At 41.8% G+C, this 26,571-nt stretch overlaps 1 protein-coding gene across 4 annotated transcripts in view; it reads left to right on the forward strand.

The window, feature by feature from the left end:
* Positions 1 to 9,857: 9,857 nt before the first annotated feature.
* The window catches only part of rgs19 (regulator of G protein signaling 19), a 47,525-nt gene continuing 30,811 nt past the window's right edge, over positions 9,858 to 26,571 (forward strand). The window contains exons 1-2 of one of the 4 annotated variants that reach the window (XM_028583526.1): positions 10,081 to 10,162; positions 18,362 to 18,472. In XM_028583526.1, coding sequence (XP_028439327.1) covers positions 18,458 to 18,472 — 15 coding nt within the window. In that variant the 5' untranslated portion in view covers positions 10,081 to 10,162; positions 18,362 to 18,457. Of the gene's footprint in view, positions 10,163 to 18,361; positions 18,473 to 22,182; positions 22,347 to 26,571 lie in introns of those variants that run through there. The other 3 variants (XM_028583528.1, XM_028583525.1, XM_028583527.1) reach the window with 3 other exon arrangements.

A 26,571-nucleotide genomic window follows, 5' to 3' on the forward strand; every position in this document is an offset into this window, starting at 1 on the left:
TACAAAGTAAACCACGCCTCTTCATTATCATTTATATATCATAAAACATTGTATTTTTTGCTTAAATGAACAAATAAATTAAAATGGAACGTTTAATCCATTCACTAAACAACTAAGCATTAATCATAACCAAAAAACAGAGTGTGTTTAATTTCTCAGGCTTTAGACTGCTAGAGCCCAGGATGTTTGAGAGAGCTGCCGCTGGCATAGTTTCAGCTAAACGGTCCAACTATTAATCACTTATGTAATGACAATTTGGCACTTCCTAACAAAATCAACAATGACCTTCAACAGTCATAACCCTTAGGATCTTAGCAAAAGTTAGCAAACAAGTTGTTCTGTACAGATTACAAAATCATTTTTCTGATGGGGCTGTGCTGTAATTGTCTAAAGCTCCATCTTTCCGCCTCATGTTTATCTCATTCAAAACATCAATACACACATTGCCCCATTCAATGCAAACCACACCAGACTTGTTTCGTCACACCAGCTCCTGAATAGCCTACTCCAATGCTCTTGCTGAAAATACGTCTTTGAAATGGATTGCTGTGCTTAAGATAAAATAATAGATTTCCTTCCTTCCATTTGATTCTGTTCAGAATCCTGTGCATCACGTCATGTTTTTTGACATGCCAGATCTCTGCCCGGCTCTGTCTCTTCGAGACACACTTCATGAAAGTAAGAAATTAACTTGACATGAAACACTCGGCGTTCCCTCAAAAAGAACTAGTCCTACCCTGAGGCGAAGCAATTAGGGCCCTAAATCCTCCAGTGGAACTAATTGCTATGATTAGAGTTCCATATAGGCAGCACAAAGGCGGTAATGCCTGGGAATATGAAAGTGAATCATGGCGTTGCTAAGACAAATTCTGACAGGCTCAGTCGACCTTCCCTGGATCATACCGTTTTAAAGAAAACCGGGGCGGCCTTTAGCTCACCCAGTAAGAGCGTTACTGCAGCTGCCCAGGTTCGAATCCGCCCTGGTGCCCTTTGCTGCGTGTCATCCCCCATCTATCTCCCCCTTTCATGTCCATCCACTGTCTCTTCACCATAAGGGGAAAAGCCCCAACAAATAATCTTAAAAAAGAAAATCAAAAGGAAGAGAACTGTAGGGCTGTGCTCGACTGAAGAAATTCTTAGTCGACTAACACTCATTCAATTGTATCGACTAATCGATTAGTTGATTTAATCGACAGATCTGTAAATCTGAGTTTCTCCGCAAAGAGTCATGCAAAAGCACCACTTTAATTCTTGTGTTTACCAGAGATGTGCTCGTATGTTTCTTGGAAATAAGTCATTCAGCATGAAAAAAGCATAAAACATGACTAATCGACTAACTAAATCTAAGTTGACTAAGACCAAAACGACCGATTAGTCGACTAATCGACTAAGAAGGAGCAGCCCTAGAGAACTGCAACAAAAACAGCTTGTCAGCAGATCTTTGAGTTCCTCAGATCAGGGCCTACTGCCGTTAACCCTGTATACTCGGATTTCCGAGCTTGGAACTCTGTAGTAACATACAGTTTTTTAGCACTTCTGTCTTATTGTGTCGCAATATCTGTGGACATGTTTGTATGTTGTAAGCCCAAAATGTTTTTGTGTGCACAAAAAACAGCGTAACACGTTATCAACTGGTATTGCTAACAATGGCTATTCTGGATAGAGCTAACCCCACAATGACAGTGGGGTTAGCTCTGTTAGTACCAAGGGCCCTCATGTGAGGAGAGCCCAAAAATACGCTAGAATAAATAGCCGTGGATGTGGGGAGGGGCCCATAGGGAATGCCTTCATACAGGGCCCAGAATTTTGTGATCCGCCCCTGGGGGGCATTCGTTTAGCCACATTTTCGGCTGTATTTCAATCAGGAGAGACTTAATTTAAGAGTGAAAATAAGTTTAATGAACATGGTGCATGATTGGTTGAAATGTTAGAGTCTTTGGCGATTAGACTCCATTGCAATGTTAATTTACAAGGGGTATAGATGCCGTAGATATATAGGAATATCCCCCCGACGGAGTCTAGACACTGGTGGAGGTGATGAAGAGATACATCTGGATGGATGTGATGTGGAGCAGGGGCTTCTGATGGAGGAACCCTGGGGGCTGGGAATGATGGGAACTGGAGGTGAATGGGCTGGAGCAGGGGTGTCAAACACAGACATAGAGTTTATTGTTTTTATGTCATGGGAAAAGTCAAATATCTTTGACTGTATTATTGCATGGCTCATATAGTCTTCTCACTTACAGTTTGGTCGACAAAAATGTTCGAAGAAAATGCCAAAAACAGTAGTGTCTCGTGAAGCTAAATGTATATAAGGGCCCGGATCAAAATTAGCAAGGGCCTTGAGTTTGACACGTGTGGGCTGGATTTATGTTGATCAATTCAATTTGATGTATTCATATATTTGGCCTGTGAGGCACTCTGTGACTCTGTCTGTGATAAGTGCTTGACTTTAAAAAGCTGACTGACTTACTCTCACTTCAGGTTCTTTGAGGACAAATCAAATGCATCTTGAATGCAACAAAGAAACAGACCATCTGCATAGCCTCGAAATGCTGCGTGTATCAGCGACTTGATGTGTAGCTTTAGTGCACCCCTGTGGTGGCAGAAAGCACAGCACAGGCCATTCAACAAGTGGCAGGGTTGGTTTTTATTTCATGGAAACAGCCAGGGCAGCCAAGTGTGTTCCACTCTGCAGCTTTTTTTGGCATCATTTGAGCATATTGTAGACTTATTACCATGCAAGGAATTATTCAAATTCTGTCAAAAGTCCCACTATGGTGCGTGTGTTTTTGCCCTGTGTTGATGTATCAGTGAGATTTACAACATCAAGGCCTCCCTAAATGTTTTATATGTTTTAATGTCCATGACCTATACGAACAAAGCCGCACATATGCTTTAGGCAGTGGAAATGCATTTGATAAGACTTCACACCCGTTCACATATCAGAGGAGATTTGTGCCACCAGATATGATTCAGAACTGTAGCACCGATCAAAGGTCAACCTCTGATAACATATGGTGCTGGAGACTAAAGCCGACTCCAGCCACGGTGTTCCAACAGGGGGTGCTCGACTGAAAAAAATAAAAACATTTTACATTCAATATTTAAAGTCAACTGCTAAATTCCCTGATCCTCTATTGAAGGGAGAGATATGTTTTAGAAAAAGAAGAGAGACCTTTTGGAGAATGTAAAATTCCACAAAAGAAAAGAACTATTGGCTTTACTGGACATGTGTATCTCTGATATCACCGGCAGTTTGACATGGAATAGCTTGTTTAAATGCAGGACAGGGTATTACTGATAACTGCTTTGGTACCAGGTACAGGAAGTGCCAATTTACAAAATTGGAATTATATTAGGTTATGTTTTTAGAATGTAGAGGGTGAAATGTAAATGTCTATATTTAATTGTTTTGATCATGTTTGCTTGATTATGCCCCCCCACCTCTCTGTCTTTCTCTCCCTCCCCCTACCTCTCTCTCTCTCTCTCTCTTCCTTCCTCTCTCTGTCTCGCCCTCTCTCCCTCTCTATCGCTCTTTCTCTCTATCTCTCTCTATCTCTCCCTCCCTCTCTCTGTCTATCTCTCTCTCTCTTCCTCTCTCTCTCTCTCTCTCTCTCTCCCTCCATCTCATCTCTCTCTCTCTCTCTCTCTCTCTCTCTGATTGTTATATGGCGCCCCCTCCTGTTGCTCTCTGTCCATTTACATCATTTAAAGTAGCCCCTTACAAAAACACACCAACAAATCCCACCTTTAAACTAAGAAGATGATGATTTTATCCCATCATATAACCCCCCTCCACCAAAAAAAAAAAAAAAAAAAACAGAATAAGAAGGGGGATAAAGGGAGATAAACACAAGAGTCCCTGAGTGTTGGCCGCTGACTTTCTAGGTAAGGGCTCAACCTTCGTTAACAGTTTTAGCGATTAGTTTCACCATGGTGACATCACACTGAACAGTTTTAATCTTAAATAGTTCCACAGTTTCAGCGTTTAGACTTTAATGAAGGGACAACATGAACAAAAAGAATCTAAAGACCCCAAACCTGTCAGATAAACTTACTAGGAAGCATTCGGGGACAAGCACTCACTGCATTTCAAATTAGGGCATTTAGAACCCCTTAGTCCATGCCGGTGATCCCCCAAAAAATGAATTATTGTTCTTTTAATAAGCAAGAATGTCCTGGTTATGTAGAACATTATCTTCTTACAGGTCAGGAAATATGGATGTATGAATTGAGATGTATTTATTTAAAATAGGGACAGTGCAAGAGTATAGCCGGTGGAATGGATGGATTGATGGATGGATGGATGAATGGCTGAATGGATGGATGGATGAATGGATGGATGGATAGATGGATGGATGGATAGATGGGTGGATGGATGGATGGATAAATGGATGGATGGATAGATGGATAAATGGATGGATGGATAGATGGATGGATGGATGGATGGATGGATGTTGGATGGATGGATGGATGAATGGCTGAATGGATGGACGGATGGATGGATGGATAAATGGATGGATGGATAGATGGATAGTTGGGTGGATGGACGGATTGATAAATGGATGGATAATGGATAATGGATAATGGATGGATGAATGGATGGATGGATGGATAAATGGATGGATGGATGGATAAATGTATGGTTGGATGGATAGACGGATAGATGGATTAATGGATGGATGGATGGATGGATGTTGGATGGATAAATGGATGGATGGATGGATAATGGATAATGGATAATGGATAATGGATAATGGATAATGGATAATGGATGAATGGATGTATGGATGGATAAATGGATGGATGGATGGACTGATGGTTGGATGGATGGATGGTTGGATGGATAGATGGATGGATACATTGATATATGGATGGATGGATGGATGGATGGATTGATAAATGGATGGATACTGGATGGATACTGGATGGATGAATGGATGAATAAATGGATCGATGGATGGATAATAGCATTGGTGGCTGTTGTAGTTCCCGATTCTCAATATGTGTTCAAGGACATGTGAACCTTAAGATTCCTGAAAGGAAGTAAGCATAGTTGATGGACCCCTGGTGTTGTTTTTCACCCTCTTTCTATATATTTGGGTTATTTTTTCTTTGGGTCACTGTTTTTCCTCCCTCGATCCATTGTTGGGTTGATTAGAAGAGACTGCTGCAGAGCCCTGTGAAGAACAGAGTAATATTCACTGTTTTCTCTAGCTTTGTGGAAGACTTAGGTGCGTATAATTGGTGGGGGGGATTCAAGCGTCCTTCCTCAACACATTCTCACTCCCATCTCGGAAAATACGGACGCTTGGTCAGGTGCCTTTGTCGCTGTTATTGACGCTAAAAGTCTCCTTTAGGGTCATATAACGCGTTTTAACTAAACGCGCTTGGTCGGGACTATTGGCGTTCCTCTTTGACGCAGTTAGGTTAAGGAAAAGCTTGTGGGTGGGCTTACTTTTCTGTGACTCGCGGGAATGGGACGGTTGAGTTTAGGGAAAGGTTCGCTTCCGTGACACGTGGGAATAACGGACCAGTTAAAGAAAAAAGCAGCTTCCTCACCAAACTCACCACAATTGGCGGTCGCATCAAGTCTGGTGAAAATTTACATATTTTAAGGGTTTCGGGAATAGGCGCACAAAAGTGGCTGGCTTGCGCCCCCTACAAAACAAAAAAAATTTAGCCCCTGCAGTACGTTCAATGTAGACTTACGAAACGTGGTACACATATATGGCATGTCAAGATGTACAAAAAGAATCATTGGAGCTATACCCTAAACCCAACAGGAAGTCTGCCATTTTGAATTGAAAGATTGAAATTAGTGTGATTTTGGCCATTTCCACATGTCGTACTTTAACAAACTCCTCCTAGAGATTTCATCCGATCAACTTCAAATTTGGTCTGTGCCATCTTAAGAAGTTAAAGATGAAAAGTTGTTAAAAGAAAAACTTTTCGTCATAGGGCATGGCCGTGGCGGGGCGGCCATTTTGTGCATTTTGCCATTGAAACAGGAAGTGGGTGTAACTTGAGTGTACATTGTCCCATTGGCTCAAAACTTTTCAGGATTCATAAGAGTCCAACCCTGAGGACAAATAAATGCCGATATTTACTTAAAGTCATAGCGCCCCCTAGTGGCAACAGGAAGTAGGCCTAAAAGTCAAAGTGCTATACTTTAACAAACTCCTCCTAGAGATTTCATCCGATGGACTTCAAATTTGGTCTGTATCATTTCAACACCTTAAAGATGAAAAGTTATTAAAAGAATTTTTTTTTCGTCAAACGGTGTGGGCGTGGCATGGCAGCCATTTTGAGCATTTATCAATGAACAAAGAAGTTGTAACTTGAGTATACGTTGTCATATCTGCCCGAAATTTCTCACGTTTCACAAGGGTCCAGGCCTGAGGACATCTACAGGCCATTATTGACTTTTGGTCATAGTGCATAGCTGGCAACAGGAAATCTGCCTTAAATTACAAACATCATCCGATTTACATGAAACTTATAATGTGTGGTCTACATGTGATACTGAGCCGCCCCCTATACTTTAACCACGCCCATGTACTTAGGCCACGCCCCCTCTTAAAAGCTTTGGAACTGTTTAAGGTAGAGTCTTGTGTGAGGTATCATTGAACTCAGCAGAGAGTTCCTTCTTCATTGGTGATGGTTTGGCCCGCCCCCTATGCTTTGGCCACGCCCCCTTTCACAGCTAATGAACTGTATGACGTAAAGTCTTGTGTGAGGTATCATTGAACTCAGCAGGGAGTTCCCTTTTCATTGGTGACGATTTGTAGTGTCTGAGTGCCGTGCTAATGCACGGTCGCAAGGAGCGGCGTCTGCCAGTAACCCCGATGCGCGCAGAGGAGCGAGGGCCCGTCCAGCGCTGCTTGCAGCTTTAATTTCTTTTGTTTGCTTTGGGCTTGTTTTGTGTTTCTGTGGACATTTGGCGTCTCTTTATAGTGTCTTTGGGTCCCTTTGTGGTAGTTTTGCGTCTCTTTTTCACATCACTTTGGGCCGTTATTATCACCATATCTATCTAAAAATTTTGGTAAAGCTAAACCAGATACTAAATAACTAACACTTAAAAAGCTTAAAGACAAAACTTGCAAGATAAGTTCAACTACAATTATTAGATCTGAGAAAAGTCTTTTAGTTACATTCATTCGGGTAAGGTTGCTGCCCAAAACGGCTCGGGTGCTGCACCTAAACCTTCTAACGGCAGGGGACAACACTGATGTTGTAAATGCAGCTGTGAATGTGAGGGCCAGACTTTTGGAAAAATGCCTTGACTGAACTCTTCTCTCCATATTCCCCAGCAGGAGAGAAGAAAAGTCGGAGGGGCCTGTGGTTTGAGCTTTGTCCAAACCACAGATGTCCAAACATCTTTTGCTCACCAGACTTTTATATTTACCACTTCATCGGCATCTCTAAAAAAAAACAATCAGGGAATTTATCGTTAAAAAGAAAAGTAGAAATAATCTGGTGTCTGATTAAAGTGTCACTTTACTTTAGTGTTGATTAAAGGTAAAAACTCATGTACTCATTGTGATGTACTCTTAAGTCATAAAATAAAAACACAATTGTCTTTAAACTGCATATATATATATATATATATATAAAAATATGTCGAGTAGCCAAAGCTAAGCTTTATACATTCAGATTGATCAGGGACTACCTACCATTTTATGCTGCTCACACTTTCATGCATGCCATGATCTTTTCGCATATAAGTTACTGCATCTGCACATGGTCACAGGCTACTGTTACTACAGTGAAGCCAATTCAAATGATTTATAACAGAGCGGTTAAAATCCTAGATAGGAAATCCATTAGGTCACATCACTGTGTTAGTCTGAGGAATTTAAATATTTTATCTTTTGTAAATTTCATTAAATTTTCTTTGTTGAAGCTGATGCATAAATGTTTAAATCAGCAAGCGCCACAGGTCTTGAGCGAGTGTATAGTTGCTCTCAGGGCTGTGGGTTCACGGACTAGAGGAGCTCAGAACGGGAACTGCCAGATCCCGAAATGTTGTACTTCATTTGGACAATCAGCTTTCTCTGTACAAGGCACAAAAGCTTGGAATTGTTTACCCACTGAACTGAAAGGAGAGTCAAACTGGGTCCTTTTCAAACACAAACTTAAAGACTTTTTAATCAGAGGTCAAGCAGGTGACCACTGACTATCGGCTTCATTGTTATTGTGTAATAGTGTTTTAATATGTTTATTTTAACTATGCATTGTTGAATTTAATGTAAAGGCCCACTAGGGACGGACATTGAGAATTAGCTTCGGCTAAAATGTTGTAGTATGTAACATGAGCTTATGTAACATACTTGTCCCTATTCAAATAAACTTAAAAGTAAAAGTAAAGTAAATATATATGAACAGCTGCATACCATTACAATTGCTTTTCACAAAACATACATATATAAAACACAAACCTGTAGACATATTCTTTTCAGTTGGGTCCATAATATAGTATATATATATATATATATATATATATTAGGGCTGTCAATCGATTAAAAAAAATAACAAATTAATTGCACAATTTGCTGTAATTAATCGCGATTAATCGCTTTTTTAAATTGAGACTGAAGCTTATAATAATGGATATTTAAATGCTAAATCACTTAACTTTGCAAATATGAAGAAAAAAACAAACAAGGAAAGGTTCTGCTAAGTTCAGAATGTTTAATATCTTTCAGAACAACAGCAGCAACAATTTGGCTTATTTAGTCCTGCTGAAGGCTGCTGAAACGGCTAGAAACTGTCTGACTTGAGAGCAGATGTTTGTCACCGTCCCCGGCTGCTGTCGCCTGCTCTCGTCTACTTTACAGGCGAGGCGCAGTTCATCTCCAACGAGCCGAGAGTTCAGTTCATCTCCAACGAGCCGAGAGTTCAGTTCATCTCCAACGAGCCGAGAGTTCAGTCGCCGGCAGGGCAGTTGGGACTCACCCGGAAATGGCGAGCGGAATGAGGTGACTAGTCTCTCAAAATCTGACAAAAATATTCTAAACTGACCTTTGTTGAGCTGAAATGACGACAGATTCAGCAACTGCACGGCTTATTTCTCGCTTAAAATGTTTTCAGAAACATGTTTCAGTGAACTATTTTAGTACAATATGAGAACGTATTCTCAACGGCCGCCATGACAGTCTGGCTTTGGATTTCCGGAGAAAACAAACCCATGTGACGCGTTCGTCCAATCAGCTGCCGGTTTTCATTACTTGGGCAACAATACAGAGTAGCGCTGCCTGCTGTTATGTAGACGTATTACGTTTCTCAGCCGCCACATGAAGTAAACAAACACAGCTGCGTTAATTTCGTTAATTTTTTTTAACGAGTTAAATATAACGCGTTAATTTTATAATTTTATATAATATATATATGTATATATATATATATATATATATATATATGCCTATAAGACCCATAAAGAGTTACATTAAGCTAATCATCATCTTTCATTACATATGCATATTATGTGTAAAAAAACAAAAAACTATTATTATATTATTAATTATAATTAACCTATGAAAAAATAAGTGTAGACAACATAGGCCTATGTAAGTAAAGTAAACTCGTGGTAAACAAGTGCATGCGTCATTACTTTAAACGGTATTTTATGACGTGTACTAACATGTAAGACCGATAAAAGTTAATAGGCCTATATATACAGTATATATCAAGTTTTATTGTAGAGAACTCCTGGGTCTCCTCCTGCTTGGATGAACGTGAAACCGCGCATGCGCTCTGCTACTTCTGTCCGCCAGCGCGGTGATCTCTCTCTCTCTCTCTCTCTCTCTCTCTCTCTCTCTCTCACACACACAGACACACACACACACACACTCCCATACTCTTTCTTTATGTCTCTCTACCACTCTCTCTCTCTGTGGGAAAAACCCGAGCAGGAGGAGAGCAGCAGAAGGGGGGAGGAGGCGGACTCCTTCTTCTTCTTCCAATACAGCGGTGCGGCGGCAGGATATTTAGAAAAATAAATCCAAAAAAAGAAAAGAAAAGAAAAATCCACGCAACAACGCTCCCCACCTCCCCCCCGCCCCCGGGGCGGAGCGGCAGAGGAAAAAAAACACACACACGGATGTGCCTCCGAAAGCGCAGCGGATACCGCCCTCCGGACCTTATTAATGCCAAGATTGTGAGTATCTGATCGGCTGCAGAAAGCAGCTCGAACACGGGGAGGGGAGGGAGGGGAGGGGTGGTGGTGCTGCTTTCAGTTTAATTTCCCCTTCCCCGGTCTCCAGTCAGCGGCGGGGCTTTTCCTCGCTCCGCGGTGTTGAGGAAAAGCTCGGTCTCAGTGATTCCTTCCCTCCCTCCCTTTCCTCCTTTGCCTTCTCACCTCCTCGCTTCCTTCTCAAGACCGGGAAGCAGACAGGCAATCCTATGGGTGGGTGGAGGGGGGGGGGAGAGGAGTGGAGCGAACCCTTGTCATGTCTCATTTTCGTCTTTTTCTGTTTATCGTTCAAACGAGTGTCCTAGTGGTTTCTGTCCGTCTTTAGGCAAGAGCAGCTTGGTAGAAAACTGCAGGAGTAAAAAAAGGCTTTTCCGACTTTATTGTAGTTTCCCTCCTGTCTGTAGGCTATTACTTTCTATCAGTTGTCATGTCCAGTGAGTGTGTAAAATAAAATAAAACGCCACTCAAACTGACTGTTAGCTTAACGTTAACTGCTGTCTATGGAACCTTTAAGGCATGGTTCATAAGAGAGAACGGGTTCAGTTGTAACCCAGGTCAGTTGACAAACTATCTTATAAGTAGGGTTGGGGAGCGTTTGGATTTTTACGATTCCGATGCCGAACCGGTACTTTTAAAACAATTCCATTTCCTAAACTGATTCTTGAAAAAAAGAGTTTTTAAATTTTTTTTAAACTACAATAATTTAACAATAAATAACAGTTACACTATTAATAAGTAACGACAAAATAAATGTTGAGTTGGTATGCTAACTAAACCAGCTTCAAACTTTAGCAGTTCTTTTGCAGAACAATTTGCATATTTGCCGTCTCTGGCATGGTAAGGCACCTCTCCGGACATAAAAATATCACATTTCTCTGATATTTTTACGTCCGTTTCAGAGCGACGAGGGAAAATATTTCTGTCGACACATTAAGTGAAACCAAAATGAGGAACTGAAATTTTCGTTCTAATCTGGTCTGATTCCTACCGGTTGCGTATAGGGCTGGGGCAAAAAAATCGATGCAGCATAGTATCGCAATATTTTCCGTGGCAATACCGTATCGATACACAGACGCCAAGTATCGATCTTTTATTAGATACGTGTTGGACAGTTTGTCTGCTTGACAATCCCATTTTGCAGCAATAAAATTGAAGTGAGATAAACAAACGGAGAAATGTATCTTTTTAGATGAAACAGATGTTGACAAAGTTTTCTTTTGGGGACATCATCTGAAATTGGGAAAAATTTGAAGTTGGAAAAAAGGTAATAAATTGCAATATATCGCAGAATATTGCAATATCTTTAAAATCGCAATAATATTGTATCGTGACATAAGTATCGTGATGATATCGTATCATAAGGCCTCTGGTGATTCCCACCCCTAGTTGCTTAGGAACCGGTTCCATAGTGGAACCGGGTTTCGATACCCAACCCTACTTATAAGACAATTACATTTTGTATAAATTTTGTTCGTGGCGGCAACAAGTTCTTGTTTCTATTTTTACTTTGGTATGTGACGTGATTTTTTTTTTTCTGTCAACATATTGCAAGTTAAGTCTTAACGGTGCTTACGTCTGAAGCCTGATTCATGGTTCAGCCTTGAACCTACGCCAAATAGCAGGGTTTTTCCTACATAGAGAAAGTTTTGGCGCCCCCAGAAAGAGGTGTTCAGCCAGCACCAGTGCCAAAGCGTCTGATTTTCAGAAGCCAGCCTCCCTCTCATCCACAGCTGCTATATGTTACACATGTGGCATGGTGCTGATAAGCCAGCTGAGCTGTTTTGTTTTGACAGGACCTGAAGCTAGCAGCTACTGGGTTCTATGTTTTCAGAGTGAGGCTGTACCAGACTGAACCTGGTGATGAGCGAGAAGGCGATGCTAGCGGGCGCGGAACTCAGCCTTCCGCCGGAGCTCCGACTGGTGTCTGTCTTTATGGCATCAGTAGACCTTTAACATTGAGACAGTTTAATGACCGGTTAAAAACCTCTCGTAGTCTTGTTAAATAGTAGTCTAATTCCGTGTTTTGATACAGTTGGTTTTAACACCTGATGCGAACTGTACGGGAGTAGCCATCGTTTGACAATAGAATACAGCACATTTTATAATGTGGCAGTTTTGTGTGTCATGTTAATCAGGGTTTTTCCTGCATAGAGAATTCTTTGGTGCGCGCATGCTTTCAAGTTGAAGTTACAGTGTAACGTTATACTGTTCCCTGGTCCCTTTTACAAAACATATATTTATTTGAAGGTAGGCAATGCTTCTTTTACAGAATTGGTTTATTTTAATTTATAATGGGAAATTAATGTGTGTACATTAAACAAATATTAACTGTATCTATCAGATTAAATCGTATCTCATCGTGTCGCACGCAATTGTTTTCACCATCGAATCGCACTAGGGCTGCTCCCTTTTAGTTGATTAGATGACTAATCGGTCGTTTTGGTCTTAGTCAACTTAGATTTTTTTTAGTCCATTAGTCATGTTTTATGCTTTTTTCATGCTGAATGACTTATTTCCAAGAAACGTACGCGCACATCTCTGGTAAACACAAGAATTAAAGTGGTGCTTTTGCATGACTATTTGCGGAGAAACTCAGATTTACAGATCTGTCGATGAAATCAACTAATCGATTAGTCGATACAATTGAATGATTGTTAGTCGACTAAGAATTTCTTCAATCGAGCACAGCCCTAAATCGCACTCAATTGTTTCAGATTTAAATGTATCGTCCCTGAACCGTAGCCCGTCTTACGAGGGAGAGATACACACTTCTAAATATAATAATAAAAGGAGGAATAAAAAAATGTTAAACCAAATGTTACACCAAACATTCAACTAAATATTGCACATTTGATTAATCGCGGTCTTCACGATTAGCTAATCGCATTCATCATTCAGCCCGTGCACAGAATAGACGCTCCGCGCCTTGCCACGCTGCCGGTGTTTGTAGATTGGATTGAATATGTGGCGTTCCCATTAAAAACGTATAGTGTGGCCTCAGAAGAAAAAAAACGGCACTGAAAGACACACAACGCTACCAGGTAGAGTGCACTCAACACTGTGGGTGATTAAGTTTACCTAGAAATAGTCTACAGTATATCCGCGACCTTCCATTTCTGGGATTGCTACGTTGCCGCCGGAAATTTGTTTGTGTTGGCGTTCTCAACTCTGGTAGCTAGACCATCTGTCCAGTCTGTGTTTTCTGTTGCACGACTAAAACAACTTTTGAACGTACACACGTTCCACCGAAACAAGTTCCTACCCGAGGCTATTTTTGCAAAGGCTCGTTGCGCCATCCGGAACTTAGCACTGCCTAAGACGATTGTGATTGGTTAAAAGAAAATGCCAATAGCCAAAGCACGTTTTTCTCCCACTTGGATTGCTGTGGGGACTAGCCAGACCTTTCTCCACAGTGCTGTGGAGGAAGATCTGGCAAAGCGAGACTAATCTAGAGATAACGTGCAGGTGTTTACTCCATCGACCAATCCATTGGTTGATGAATAGGTAGAATTTCAGTCGACCAAGATTTTCTATGGCTTAATACAGCCCTAGAATAAATGCATCAGCCTTTTTTTTACCAATTTATATCACCAAAGTGCCTTAATAATGACATTTATATATTTACAGCATTAAAGTCGTAAGTAAAATGTAAAAAAAAATGGCATGCTATTTCAACCTTATGATGAAGGTATAGTTGCTGAAAAAGTAGTATAGCTGAAGTGTGTTTGGCCTTATTTTGACTTATTTAGATTGACTCGACGTTGAACACCATCTTGACACCTGAAGTCCCTCTAGGAATCTTACAGACTACAGTGAATGCAACAGTGATGTCACGAGTTACTACTAGAAAAAACTGAAATGTCCAGTGGTTGCTGTTCCCCATTGGACTATGAGCGGGTACATTGTTTTCCCAAGCTCTGTAGAAGACTTAAGTGCGCGTATTTGGCGGGGCATCGGTTAAAAGCGCCATTCCTCAAGAAATTATGACGTTTTTCAATTTAAAAAGTATGCAATTTCCCCATTTATTTGCTGTCCCTTTGTGGGATTTTGTTTCTCTTTTTGGTCCTTTTTGTTTTCTTTGGGGTTACTTTGGGCCTCCGCGGACATTTGGCATCTCTTAGTAGTCGGATTGTGTCCCTTTGTGGTAGTTTTGATCTCTTTTTCACGTCATTTTGGATCGTTATTATTTCTATATCTGTGTCTAAAGCGTTGGAAAAGATAGAGCAGATAATAAATTAGGGCTGGGCAATATATCAATATATTGATATCGTGATATCGTCTTAGATCGTAATATCGTAAATGGTTGTAAAAAGTGTTGTCTTTTCCGGGTTTTAAAGGCTGCATTACAATAAAGTGATGTCATTTTCTGAACTTACCAGACTGTTCTAGCTCTTCTATTATTTGTACCTTTACCCACTTAGTCACATCTACATTACTGAAGATTATTTATCTAAAAATCTCACTGCTAAGATGTTTTGTTAAAGCACCAATTGTAAACCCTAGAATATTGCCACAATATCGACATTGAGGTGTTAGGACAAGAATATCGCAATATCTGATTTTCTCCATATCGCCCAACCCTATAATAAATACATTTAGCTGTACCTAAACCTTCTAATGGCAGGGAAAACCCTGGCATACATGTTTTAAAAGCTTAAAGTCTGAGAGAGTTATGGCCTTGCTCTACCCAAAGTACAGAGAATTCAATCCAGATCCAAGTCATTAAAAAAAAAAGCTCCATCAGCTGATATTTGGGACAGTTAAGTCAAAGAAATAACTGTACTTTCCTTTACTTTTCCTACAGTGTGTCTTTGTAGTTTCGGAGTTTCTAGTGACCTTGGTGTACTTGATGGTATGTTTATGTATAAACTGACACAATGCTACTCCCACGGGTCCAGTAATAGTCTTGCTGTATACCTTGTCTGGTATTGCACAACGTTAGTAAAGGTAGAACTTGTCCTGTTCCTATTGGGATTCTTATATATATAATTCCTATTCATGACCATATAAGGTGTTGCCTCTGGTTAGGCACTTTTAGGAGGAAGAGACACAGAAAAGCAGAAATGAATGTGTCGTGTTAATGTACACTTAATTTAAGCAGAGATGGTATCTAACAACTCCTCGTCCCCTCCGCTGTCAGTGTTTTACCTTATTTGCCTGGGAGAGAAACCTTGGAAAAGCTAGAGCAGATAATACATACATAACACTAAAAAAGACTAAACTTGCTAGAGAAGTCCACTGGGGACAGACTGCAATTATTAGATCTGAGAAAAGTTATTCATCTGGCTTAGGTGCTGCCTAAAAACGGCTTGGGTGCTGCACCTAAACCTTGTAATGGCAGGGTGACAACCCTGACTATGTAGTACGTGTCTTTTCACGAATCTAATCTAATACTGGACAGCTTTGGGTGGCAAGTATCCTAGTCGGACAGAAAGCACAGCTCTTTTTTTTTGGTTTACTTCTCTGTTTTTCTCTTTGGTGTGTCCGTCCGTCCGAGCATGTGGAACGGCTTGGCTATCAAATGTCAACATCCATCTCCTTTGTGTCCTGGTGAATCCTCGGGCTATGAGGTTCTGTTCTTGAAGCTGGTTCGAATTACACGCTGTTCTAAAAAAGGAAAAGAAAAGAATGAATCCTCTTGGAAGAGAAGTGAGATTTGTTTGTAGGCTTTTTTTTCCCTCACGTGACTGAACCAGGGATCTATACTGATTTTTAGCAGTTAATAGAACCGATATTTGGAACCGATATGCATTTACTGTACAGTAAAAATGAAAATCTTCCAATGTTACAACTCCAACACAGAAGTTTTAAGCCTTTATTAAAAAAATGAACACATAAAGACAAAAATATCTTCCTGAAGTTTTAAGTAGCACACTTTCTAATAAATTAACTTGGCTGGCTAAACACAGGGGGTGGGGGGGTACCCTGCACACTTATGCCTGATAGAAGTTTTTTTTCCACTTTCCTGTTGCCAGTTGGTACACACTTCCCCTTCCTGTGTCTTTCTTCATTGTCTGTTGCTTGCTTCCTCTTTTTTTTTTTAAGTTGGTCATCATCGTCTTCTCTTCCTCTGTCTCCCATCGCACTTGCTACTTCTGTCTCCCCCGTTTCTTTTTGTCCACGTTTACTGTAGCGATGGGTGTTTTTGTCTATGTACATGGTTGCCATTCTGTGAGGTGTGTTTTTTTACGATCACGTACATTGAGTTGTCAAATAGCCCTTCATCCTGTTTTTAATCGTCCATGCTAATAAAATACACTAGTTCAGTCTTTGTTGGTGGTTTGATGCTGTAAGTGGATACAAATCCACAAAAAAAAGAATTTTCTATGTCATCATGATGTCAAATGAAAACCTTAGATCTCACGAATGTCGAATGTTTGTCCAGGAATCGTATTTTTAGCTTGACCACCACTGTGAAATGAAAGCTGCAAGATTGTTAAATCCATAAATCTCAGGCTTTAACAATTACTTTCATTATTGATTTATCGGCTAATTAGTTATATAACATGTCCTCGTAAAAATGCCCATGTGCATTTTTTTCATTAGCTCAATGTGATTAAATAGATTTTGTCCATTACAACCTGGAACCAGGGAACCGATGCTTGAAATTTGACTTCAATGACTTCAAGAAATTGATCAAAACAAAAGGTTTCAGATTATCGCGTAATGAGTGTGCGACATGGAAGATTCTTCTTCTTTCTCCACTAAATGAAAATCTTAACATTCACTTTTTTCGCCCAGATTAAGTTATTTTGATGTCATGTGTGGTCAGGTATGAACTGATTTGGTCCAATGTTTTACAATGATCCAATGGTGTTGGAGCCCAAATTTGGTCTTCTATTCACCAGGGGATATTGCCCTGGTTTGGTCCAATGCGACTGGGTGTTAAAGCCTTGAATTGGTCCAATAATATATAATGTTGAGCCCTGTTTTGTTTGAATATTTGGTGGTGATTTAGCCGTGCTTTGGTTAAGTATCCACTGGAGTTTTATTGTGTTTAAGCCTTGGCTTGTCGAATATTTACTGGTCATTTTGCCCTCGTTTGGTCCAGTATTTGTGTGTTTTAGCCTCGGTTTGTCCAATATTCAATGGTGTTTAGCCCTGTGTTGATCCAGTTGTTACTGTAATGGTGTTTTAGTCGGGGATGCACAGATGCAACTTTTCCTCTACCAATACCATTACGGCAACTCAGTTTATCTGCCAATACTAAGTACCGATCCGATACCAGTTACTTCTTTTTCCCAATCTGTATAACCTCACTGCATGGAACTCATTGGAATCATTTGTATGTATGGTAGCATGAAGCCAGGGACTAGAGACTGAGTCGGAAGCCAAAAGTGACTTAATCATTTTGAAACACAGAACGTCGTAATGAAGAGTTTGTATGTTGTGTCATGGCTGATACCAAATCCCCTTAATAACGGCAGTATGTATAATGTTAATATTTATCATTTGCTATAATGGAGTTTTAATGTGTCAATGTAACCCGTGTCATCTTTGAAGTAGCAGTGACTTAGCATGATGTACCAGGAGAAGACTTTCTGCTGCTCTTGATTAAATCATCGTGTGAGGACATCATGAAAGAAGTTCATGGAAACCCAAAATGACTTTATTTTTTACGGGAACTTTTGGAAATTGAAACTCAGTCGATGATTATCCGATTTCTTTCATGTGTGCCTTTCTCAGAGTTTTTGTGTAATAGACAAAGGATCCACCATTAATGGAAGATCCTTAATGTGACATGTGAATGATTGGTACACGCACACACACTCACTATGGCCTCTTTTTCTCTCCTCGTGTGTGTGTATGTATGTGTGTGTGCTACTGCCTGTGTACACTTGTGTTTTTGTGGATTAATGTACCTGGATGTTGGTGCATTTTGTGGGTGATACTGTGTGTGTGTGTGTGTTTTGTATGTGTTTAAATTGTGTTTTTGGTTCATGTTCTTGTGGGATTTCACACACTCATGTTTGACTGTGTGTGTTTTTGTGATGCATTTGTATTGTGCTCGTGTGTGCTACGGTGTGGCATTTACATGAATGCATGTTTGCTTCTACATTTGTGCATTCCTGTGTGTGCGCGCGCGTGTGTGTGTGTGTGTGTGTGTGTGTGTGTGTGTGTGTGTGTGTGTGTGTGTATGTATATGCGTGTGTATTTATAAAGGAGAGGTCCGAGGCAGAAGGGGGGATGACATGTGTGTGTCCGGCCCGCTAACATCGCTGACGACTCACACACTAACCGACTGCCCGCCCTCGCGACATGACGGACGTACTGGTAAACCAACTGCACCTCTTCCTCTCTCTGTCTCCCAGATCCCCCTTTTTTGCTTTTCCTCTCTGTGTTCACCTTCTTTATGTCTTTATGTGTTTGGAACTGAAACGCCTGCTAGCAAAGGAGCAGGCTAACGGGAACAACAGAAAAACGTGGCTGTTCCCAGCACAGCATACGTAGCGGGTGTGTACTCTCTCTCTCTTGCGTTGTGTCGTGTTACAGACGAATCCGTCACTCTTCGTTGGCTATCACAGCTGTTTATTCTGATAAATAGCAGAATAGTGTTTCACAATCACGTTTGTCGCTATAAAGAGCTCCAGTTAGCACGGAACAGGCTACTGCAGACTGGTTAACAGTATTACACAGGACATTTAACAAAATACCAGTATGAAATCACAAAACTGTCTGATAAGACTTCAGAATAGGGTTTCACAATCACGCTTGTCGCTATAAAGAGCTCCAGTTAGCTAGTTGGTTTACTGTTGCCACGGTTGTATCATAAAAGTTAGCTTATCAAGCTAGGTCCCAACCAGACTAGCAAGCTAGCACAACGTGGTGAACTTTTTAATTTAAGCTAAAACAAAAGAAACAAAATTAGCTTAAATCATTATGATATGATTAGCGGTTTAATTTAGAGGTTACTACTCCTGATATTGACATGAGAGAAGAGGTATTACTCCGGAGTTACAGAACCACAGAAACACTCTGATAGTGCAGTGGTGTTAAAGAGCGAAGGTTCTTCAACCCAACCCACCTGGTTTGCAGAGAACTCACAAACCCGATAATAGGCAATTTTAGTATAATAGTTAAATTTTGGCCATCAAGCTGATTTGACTAACTAAATAAAAACATGACCACCCGGGTGTTCCTTGCCGCAAACTGAAATGACATGACAGTTTGATATCTCAGAAACGGTTGCAGTAAATTTTCCAGCTGGTATTATTTTTGATAAATTGTCCATAGAACGTGACTTTTTCCCACTATGGCCACGCCAAGACCCGCCCTTCAATAGCTACTATTGGTCAGGCGTCTATGCTTACGCAAGGCAACGTAACCTGATTTGTACAGGCCCTATCCCCTGACCAATCGGCTATCCTAACCTTAACCACTCGAGGTGAAATGCCCAACCCCAACCAATCAAGCTGCTTCGTAGGGCGGGTCTTGGCGTGGCCATAGTGGGATTCGTAATTTTGCAGTCCACACACTCGAGTCAGCACCCAAAGCATCATGGATGAAAATGGGTGCAGCAAGAAGATTCCTGGACATTTGGACTGTATTTGGCCAAATGTGGATTGAACAGAGGCCCAGCGTCACTGGTGTAGCTGAACGCCCAGCAGACTGGGCCAACAAGTGTGCTTTTTTAGCAACATAACTGAATTTCAGTTTAAAAAGAAAGAGCTAACTTTGATTAAGTTAATTAGCTAAATCGAACAAGTGTATTTGTAACTTTTAAATTGATATCGGTATTACCCATCACCAATCCAGTACCGGTTGGGCTCTACTGTACCTTCTCACCCTTCCTCTCCATTCTTCTCCTAAATCAAACATGTCATGTCATTTCAGTTTGTTTCCATCATATCTGCTTGTCATTTCTCTCTCACGTTTGCCTTTTTACCTTTTCTCTTACTTTTTCTCTCGCTCTCTCACTTACCTTACTTATCTCTCACTCTCCCTTACTTGTTTTCTTATCTCTCACTGTCTCCCTTACCTTTCTTATCTCTCACTCTCTCCCTTACCTTTCTTATCTCACTCTCTCCCTTGTTTTCTTATCTCTCACTCTCTCCCTTATCTCTCACTCTCTCCCTTACCTTTCTTATCCCTCACTCTCTCTCTCTTGTTTTCTTATCTCTCACGCTCTCCCTTGTTTTCTTATCTCTCCCTCTCTCCATTACCCTTCTTATCTCTCACTCTCTCCCTAACTTGTTTTCTTATCTCTCGCTTTCTCCCTTACTCGTTTTCTTATCGCTCACTCTCTCTCTTACCTTTCTCTCTCCCTTACCTTACTTATCTCTCACTCTCTCTCTTGTTTTCTTATCCCCCACTCTCTCTATTGTTTTCTTATTTCTCACGCTCTCCTTTACCCTTCTTATCTCTCACTCTCTCCCTTACCCTTCTTATCTCTCACTCTCTCCCTTACCCTTCTTATCTCTCACTCTCTCCTTTATCTTTCTTATCTCTCACTCTCTCTCCCTTACTTGTCTTCGTATCTCGCTCTCCCCCATTCCATCCATTCCCCCTCTCTCACGATCTCTGCCTCTCAGCCACTTCCCCTCTTCATGTCCCCCTCTCTCCTTCTCTAGGTTTTCCTCCCACCAAATTCCTTCACTCTCTCAACTCACTCTGGCCCTGTTTCCCTCTGTATAGATTGTGAGTATAGATGGCTGTTCCCGCGAGAGTAGTTTGAGTAGTAAGTTCATACAGCAAAGTGTTCACAGACCTTCACACATCCACTATGTGTTACAAACCAAAGGTATGTGGACACTACGGCTGCACAATATGAGGAAAAATATCTCATTGCGGTTATTTTCATTAGATATCGGGATTGCGACATGAGTCACGATATCGGTGGTGATCATTTTGGTATCGTGTGATATTTGCGAGGATCTGTACCAAACAAAGATTTCTTTCTGTAGTCTGTAGGATAGGATTTGTAGTCCGGGATGTTTCTTCGGCAACACAATACTTCATTCAGAATTGTTGGACACATCGTTAGCCTTTAATAAATATTGCGCCCCCACTGCGATTTGGATATCGCACTAGTCCATATTGCGATCTCGATAAAATGGCGATTAATTGTGCGTTCCTACATTACACCCACACAATTTCCCCCAGGAAATTGGTAAGTGGAGGTGGTAAATGCTGCACCTCCACGCAGGATTAGGGGGATCGGTTCTGGCTCGCAGTCAACCGCAATTTCCACCTACTGCGGAACGGCTGCGTGTCGGCTCCGCTGCGTGTCACCAGGACTCACGAGATCTCGCAAATTCACGCGTGATCGCGCGATATAACAGGATGTAGTTTCTACAAACAGAACTTCAAACTTGAACTCACTCCTGACTCCGCCCATTATTACGTTTTCAAGGTGTGGTGCGGGGAAATACGATCCGCCGTGAGCGCGGTGTATTTTATTTTGAAAATTTAACCAAATGTTTTATTTTGTTTCTGTGCTCGACTTCCTGTCCCGCTCAATCCGCCCTGTGCTGAATTGCTGCGGAGCTCTCCGGCATCCGTCAAAGTTGAGGGGCCCAAACCATGAGAACCAGGCCCGGACCGACAGTATGCGCTGCCTACTTACGGCTATGTAATGGTGCATCGGGCAGAGCTGTGAAGACACGTTCCTATATCTCATCCTTGGATGCCTGGGGTAGTCCGATTTGTAAAAGAAAAAGTGAGATTGAGTTGACAAGTCTAGACTGGACTCAAGTGGTGTCCAAGTTTAGAGGAAGACAGAATGTAAACGCTTAGCAGCTTTTCTCTTTAAGCCATCAGGGCATGAATAAGCCCACGCAGTCATGTAGGGTGCGTGCGTGTGTGTGTGTGTGTGTGTGTGTGTGTGTGTGTGTGTGTGTGTGTGTGGATACCAGGTCTGATTCATCAAGTTTCAGAAAGAAACCAAGAAGCCCTGTGTGTCACAATACCTCTGACTCTGTTTCCTGCTTCTCTCTCTCACTCTGTCTCTCTCTCTCTCTCTCCCCATCTTTTCCTGTTGCATTGAACTGCCTTTCGTCTCTCTCTTCCTCCTTTGCTGGAGTGAAGGCGTGTTTGATTGATGGAAACGTCGCGGCTATTAGCCGCCGAGCGAGAGAAAGAGAAGGAGCCGTTTGTTCTTTCACTCAGTCGCCCGTCGTGGATCCACCATTGAATCGTCTCGTCTCTGGTGAGCGCTGCTGCTGCTGCTGCTGCTGCTGCTGAGTGCTTTCTGTGTGCTGCCAGTTTAACGTGCCACTTACTGAACAGGGTTTGCTTGTTTTGTACGCTCTTACAAGTTGCGCCTTTATAGCTCAACAGGTAAAGCAAGGCAGTACCGGGGTCAGTGGTTTGATTTCCCTCTCTGTTCTGCCCGTGCAGTGGCTATGAGTGTGGATTTCACTTCATTGCTGAAAATCTAGGTGATTTACCAGCGCCCGTTCTCTGTTGTCTCTCTGAGGAAATGCTTTCAACACCCTGCTAGATGGACGTGAAAATGCATCGTCATCAAACTTTAAACAAGGCAGCTTGTCTCAGTTCCTGTAAAGTGGACATCCCGGGGACGTTGCCTAAAAAACGAGAAATAACCTGCATATTTTATATGTTGGATTTCACACTTTGCGGGCAGGCATCTGCCTTCTTCTCTGTCTTTTTTTAAAGGTCCCATGACATGGTGCTCTTTGGATGCTTTTATATAGACCTTAGTGGTCCCCTAATACTGTATCTGAAGTCTCTTTTATATAGACCTTAGTGGTCCCCTAATACTGTATCTGAAGTCTCTTTTATATAGACCTTAGTGGTCCCCTAATACTGTATCTGAAGTCTCTTTTATATAGACCTTAGTGGTCCCCTAATACTGTATCTGAAGTCTCTTTTATATAGACCTTAGTGGTCCCCTAATACTGTATCTGAAGTCTCTTTTATATAGACCTTAGTGGTCCCCTAATACTGTATAAGTCTCTTTTATATAGACCTTAGTGGTCCCCTAATACTGTATAAGTCTCTTTTATATAGACCTTAGTGGTCCCCTAATACTGTATCTGAAGTCTCTTTCCTGAAATTCAGCCTTGGTGCAGAATTCCAGCCACTAGAGCCAGTCCCACAATGAGCTTCCCTTAGGATGTGCCATTTCTGTGTCTGTAGCTATTGCTCGTTTGAAAGCCATGATGTCTCTCTCTCTCTCATGGGTGGGCCAAATTCTCTGGGCGGGCAAAGCAGAGAAAGGGGAGGTAACCTTGCTCCTTATGACCTCATAAGGAGAAGATTCCTGATTGGTCCATCCAGAGCTGTTCACTAAGCCCAGGTAACACAGGAGGACACATTTTCAGAAGGCTAATACCGAGCGAGGAGAAAGAATAAAGAACGCGGGCATCAGCGGCCGATGACGTCATCCACGTGCATATTGAGTAGCCACGCGCTGGTGCCGCTGGTTTGTCTCCGGCAGCAGCTGAGTTTGCAAGAACTTGTCAAAATGTCAAGATTCGTAGCAAACTAATCAACAGTTAGACTACGAACCGACAGCTTTAACGTTAATGTTACCTTTTGCTCTGTGGAATGGATGAGTAGACTGGCTGTTTTCCACTGAGATGATGTAGCGTTGATGCCTTGCTATTGTGAGCTCTTCCCTGGCAGGGGGGCTTGAATGACCAGTAGAATACCGCTGCCTGCTTGTATGGAGAGTTATTTCCTCTCACGCAGGCGCGGAACGTAGGTGGTACTTGGCCTGTAGTCGGCTGTAGCGTAGTGTGGTGTGTTCCGGTGCTATATTTTGAACGAGACGAGGCGACGCCACAGTTGGCCTTCATCGCCACTATTTCCTGGCCGTCGGCTTGGTGTGTCGGCGCATTGACATGCCAGCAGGGAGTTTTGGATGCTCCAAACATCTGAGATTGAACAGCTTTGCAAGAAATGGAAAAAAAGTAACACAACAATAACAACTCTGGCTATTGTAAGGCTGAAAGCTAACACATATTGTCCTTATTAACTAATCTTACGATTTTCTCCATTAATCAAAGACTTCTATTTGGTCTATAAAAAAGTCACCAAATCAAATATCTATGTGTATGCCGTTGTTTCCGTTGATGGACGCACACACACACACACACACACACACACACACACACACACACACACACACACACACCCCCATTTAAAGGGTTAATGGGATGGCAACATCATCTTGTTCAGTGCAGGGAGATCCACTCTAAATGGACGTGTTGCAGCTTGTATGGTTGTAGTTGTGTGTGTGTGTGTGTGTGTGTGTGTGTGTCTGACTGTAAGTGGACATGTTGTGATTGTGTGCACATTACTGTGTGTTTGTATACTGTAACTTTGAATGCATGTGTGAGCAGTTTGTAGTTTGTAGTTGTAGTTTGATCGTTTCGTTTGTGTGTGTGTGTGTGTGTGTGTGTGTGTGTGTGTGTGTGTGTGTGTGTGTGTTTAGACAAGCTTGTCCGTATGACAAGGGGAGATGAATTGGGGAGCAGATATGGTTTGTCGGTGCAGCCCTCTGGTGAAAAACCCTGATTCTGTCACAACCAAGCGCTGTTAGGCTGGATTTATAGACCCACTTACTGTGTGTGTGTGTGTAAGTGTGTGTGTGTGTTTGTGTGTTAAACAGTGCATTAGCGAAGCTTTAGCGGTGTTTAACATGTCAGGGCAGGAGCTTGAAGCTCCTTTTCTCCATAAAACATTTCTCCGTCTCACTGCACCGGATCTTGGGTGTGACTCACTAAAACCCATGGCTTTTCCCTAGGGCTTTTTTAGAGCGCTCAGGTGCATACGCTCATTTGCACATTGGTGGCGTCATCATGGAGCTTCGTAGTTGTCGGGTGCAGTCATAGACTGTATAAAATAGGTTGCGGCGAGGGAAAGATCACTCAAGCAACGCTTGGAGGAGTGGCTTGTAAACCTGTGCTCCGTGGCTAACCCCCTTCACTTCAACCAGCAGGTAGCAAGCAAGGCAAACACACCTGGCTCTTTCTTTTTCTCTGTCTCTATCCATCACAAACTGGCTAACGTGTGGGCTGCGGCTCAAACCGTCATGCAGCACCTGCATCTGTGGAGAAGACAACATGCTTAGGCAGCGCGCAAAAACACTTAGCAGTGTGCCTAAAGGCAGTGACACACCAACCTGATAATCGGAGCTGTCTGCTTTCATTTTGGCCGACCAGAGATGTTGCATCGGAGGGCGGGCAGTCGGACTCCATGACCAATCTGAGCGCTAACCCGGAAATGACGAGTGGGAGGGGCGTGGCTAAGCCTCTTAAAATCTGATGAAAATCTTTAAACTGACCTTTGATTGACAGATTCAGATTTCTCTCCTAAAATGTTATCAGAAACAGGTTTCGGTGAACTATCTTCGTAAAATATGAGATCGTATTCTTAACGAGCCTGAAAAATCCGGGAGCAGCCAGACCCACGTGACCCATTCGTCCAATCAGCTGCTGGTTTTAATTTTTCTGGGCGGCAATACAGATTAGCGCCGCCTGCTGTTATGGAGACATATTACACGCTCAAGTCGGCATCGCTTCGGTGTGTTCTAAGGCACTTTTTGGACCTCGGGGAGCCGACTGATCAGTCCAATCAGGATTAGTGTGTCAGGGGCTTAAGCTGTATGAGGGCGGGGAAATCCCCTGAAGTCCACCTGTACTGTTTGTAAGAATTATTAGGGTTGTACACATTTAGCTCTGATTGACGTCACGCAGCCTTCAAAGCAGCAAAGTTAACACTGACCAGAGCAGAAACCCACTGGAAACACAAGTCTGTTTAAAGTGTGTAAATCTGCTATCATAGATGGAAGCAGCGGTGAAGGTAACTCAAGGAACTACAGCTGGGACTTTAGTGAACATTTTTTAATAGATGATTCATTGTTACAGTTGTTGTTTTTTTCCCAAAGAAAAATGGCAAATATTGTCTGTTTCCAGCATCTCTGATTAAAAAGCTTTGCTGCTTTTCTGTGTTTAACAAAAAAAACTATCAACTTCGTTGGGTTTTCGGAAAACAAGACGTTTGCGAATGGTTTTCACTGATTAACCTAAAAAGATAATTACAGGGTCTATGCTAGAAAACTGTTTTTGTGTGCTTATACATGCTTTTTGAGACTAGCGTATGTCCCGACACCAAGACGTTTTCTCCAAACCCCAGCCATGCTGTTGTTATAGCAGTCTGACCTGAAATTGCCTTTATTATGGTTATATAACCCATTCAACTTTACACTTTCTGTGATTTGTTTAAATCATTTTTCATGTTAAAATACAGTTCAGCTGTTTGGCAAGACATTGCTTTTTAGATTAAACAAAGAAAGCAGAGAGCATTCAGCAGCCAGCCATAGAACAATAAACAACATAAGTTTAAAGTTTACAGCTTTACTTTAGCTATTTCATTTAATTTGCAGAATAAAGACAGTGTTGAGG

Source organism: Perca flavescens, chromosome 7 (genome assembly GCF_004354835.1).
Source record: "Perca flavescens isolate YP-PL-M2 chromosome 7, PFLA_1.0, whole genome shotgun sequence".
NCBI lineage: Eukaryota > Metazoa > Chordata > Actinopteri > Perciformes > Percidae > Perca > Perca flavescens.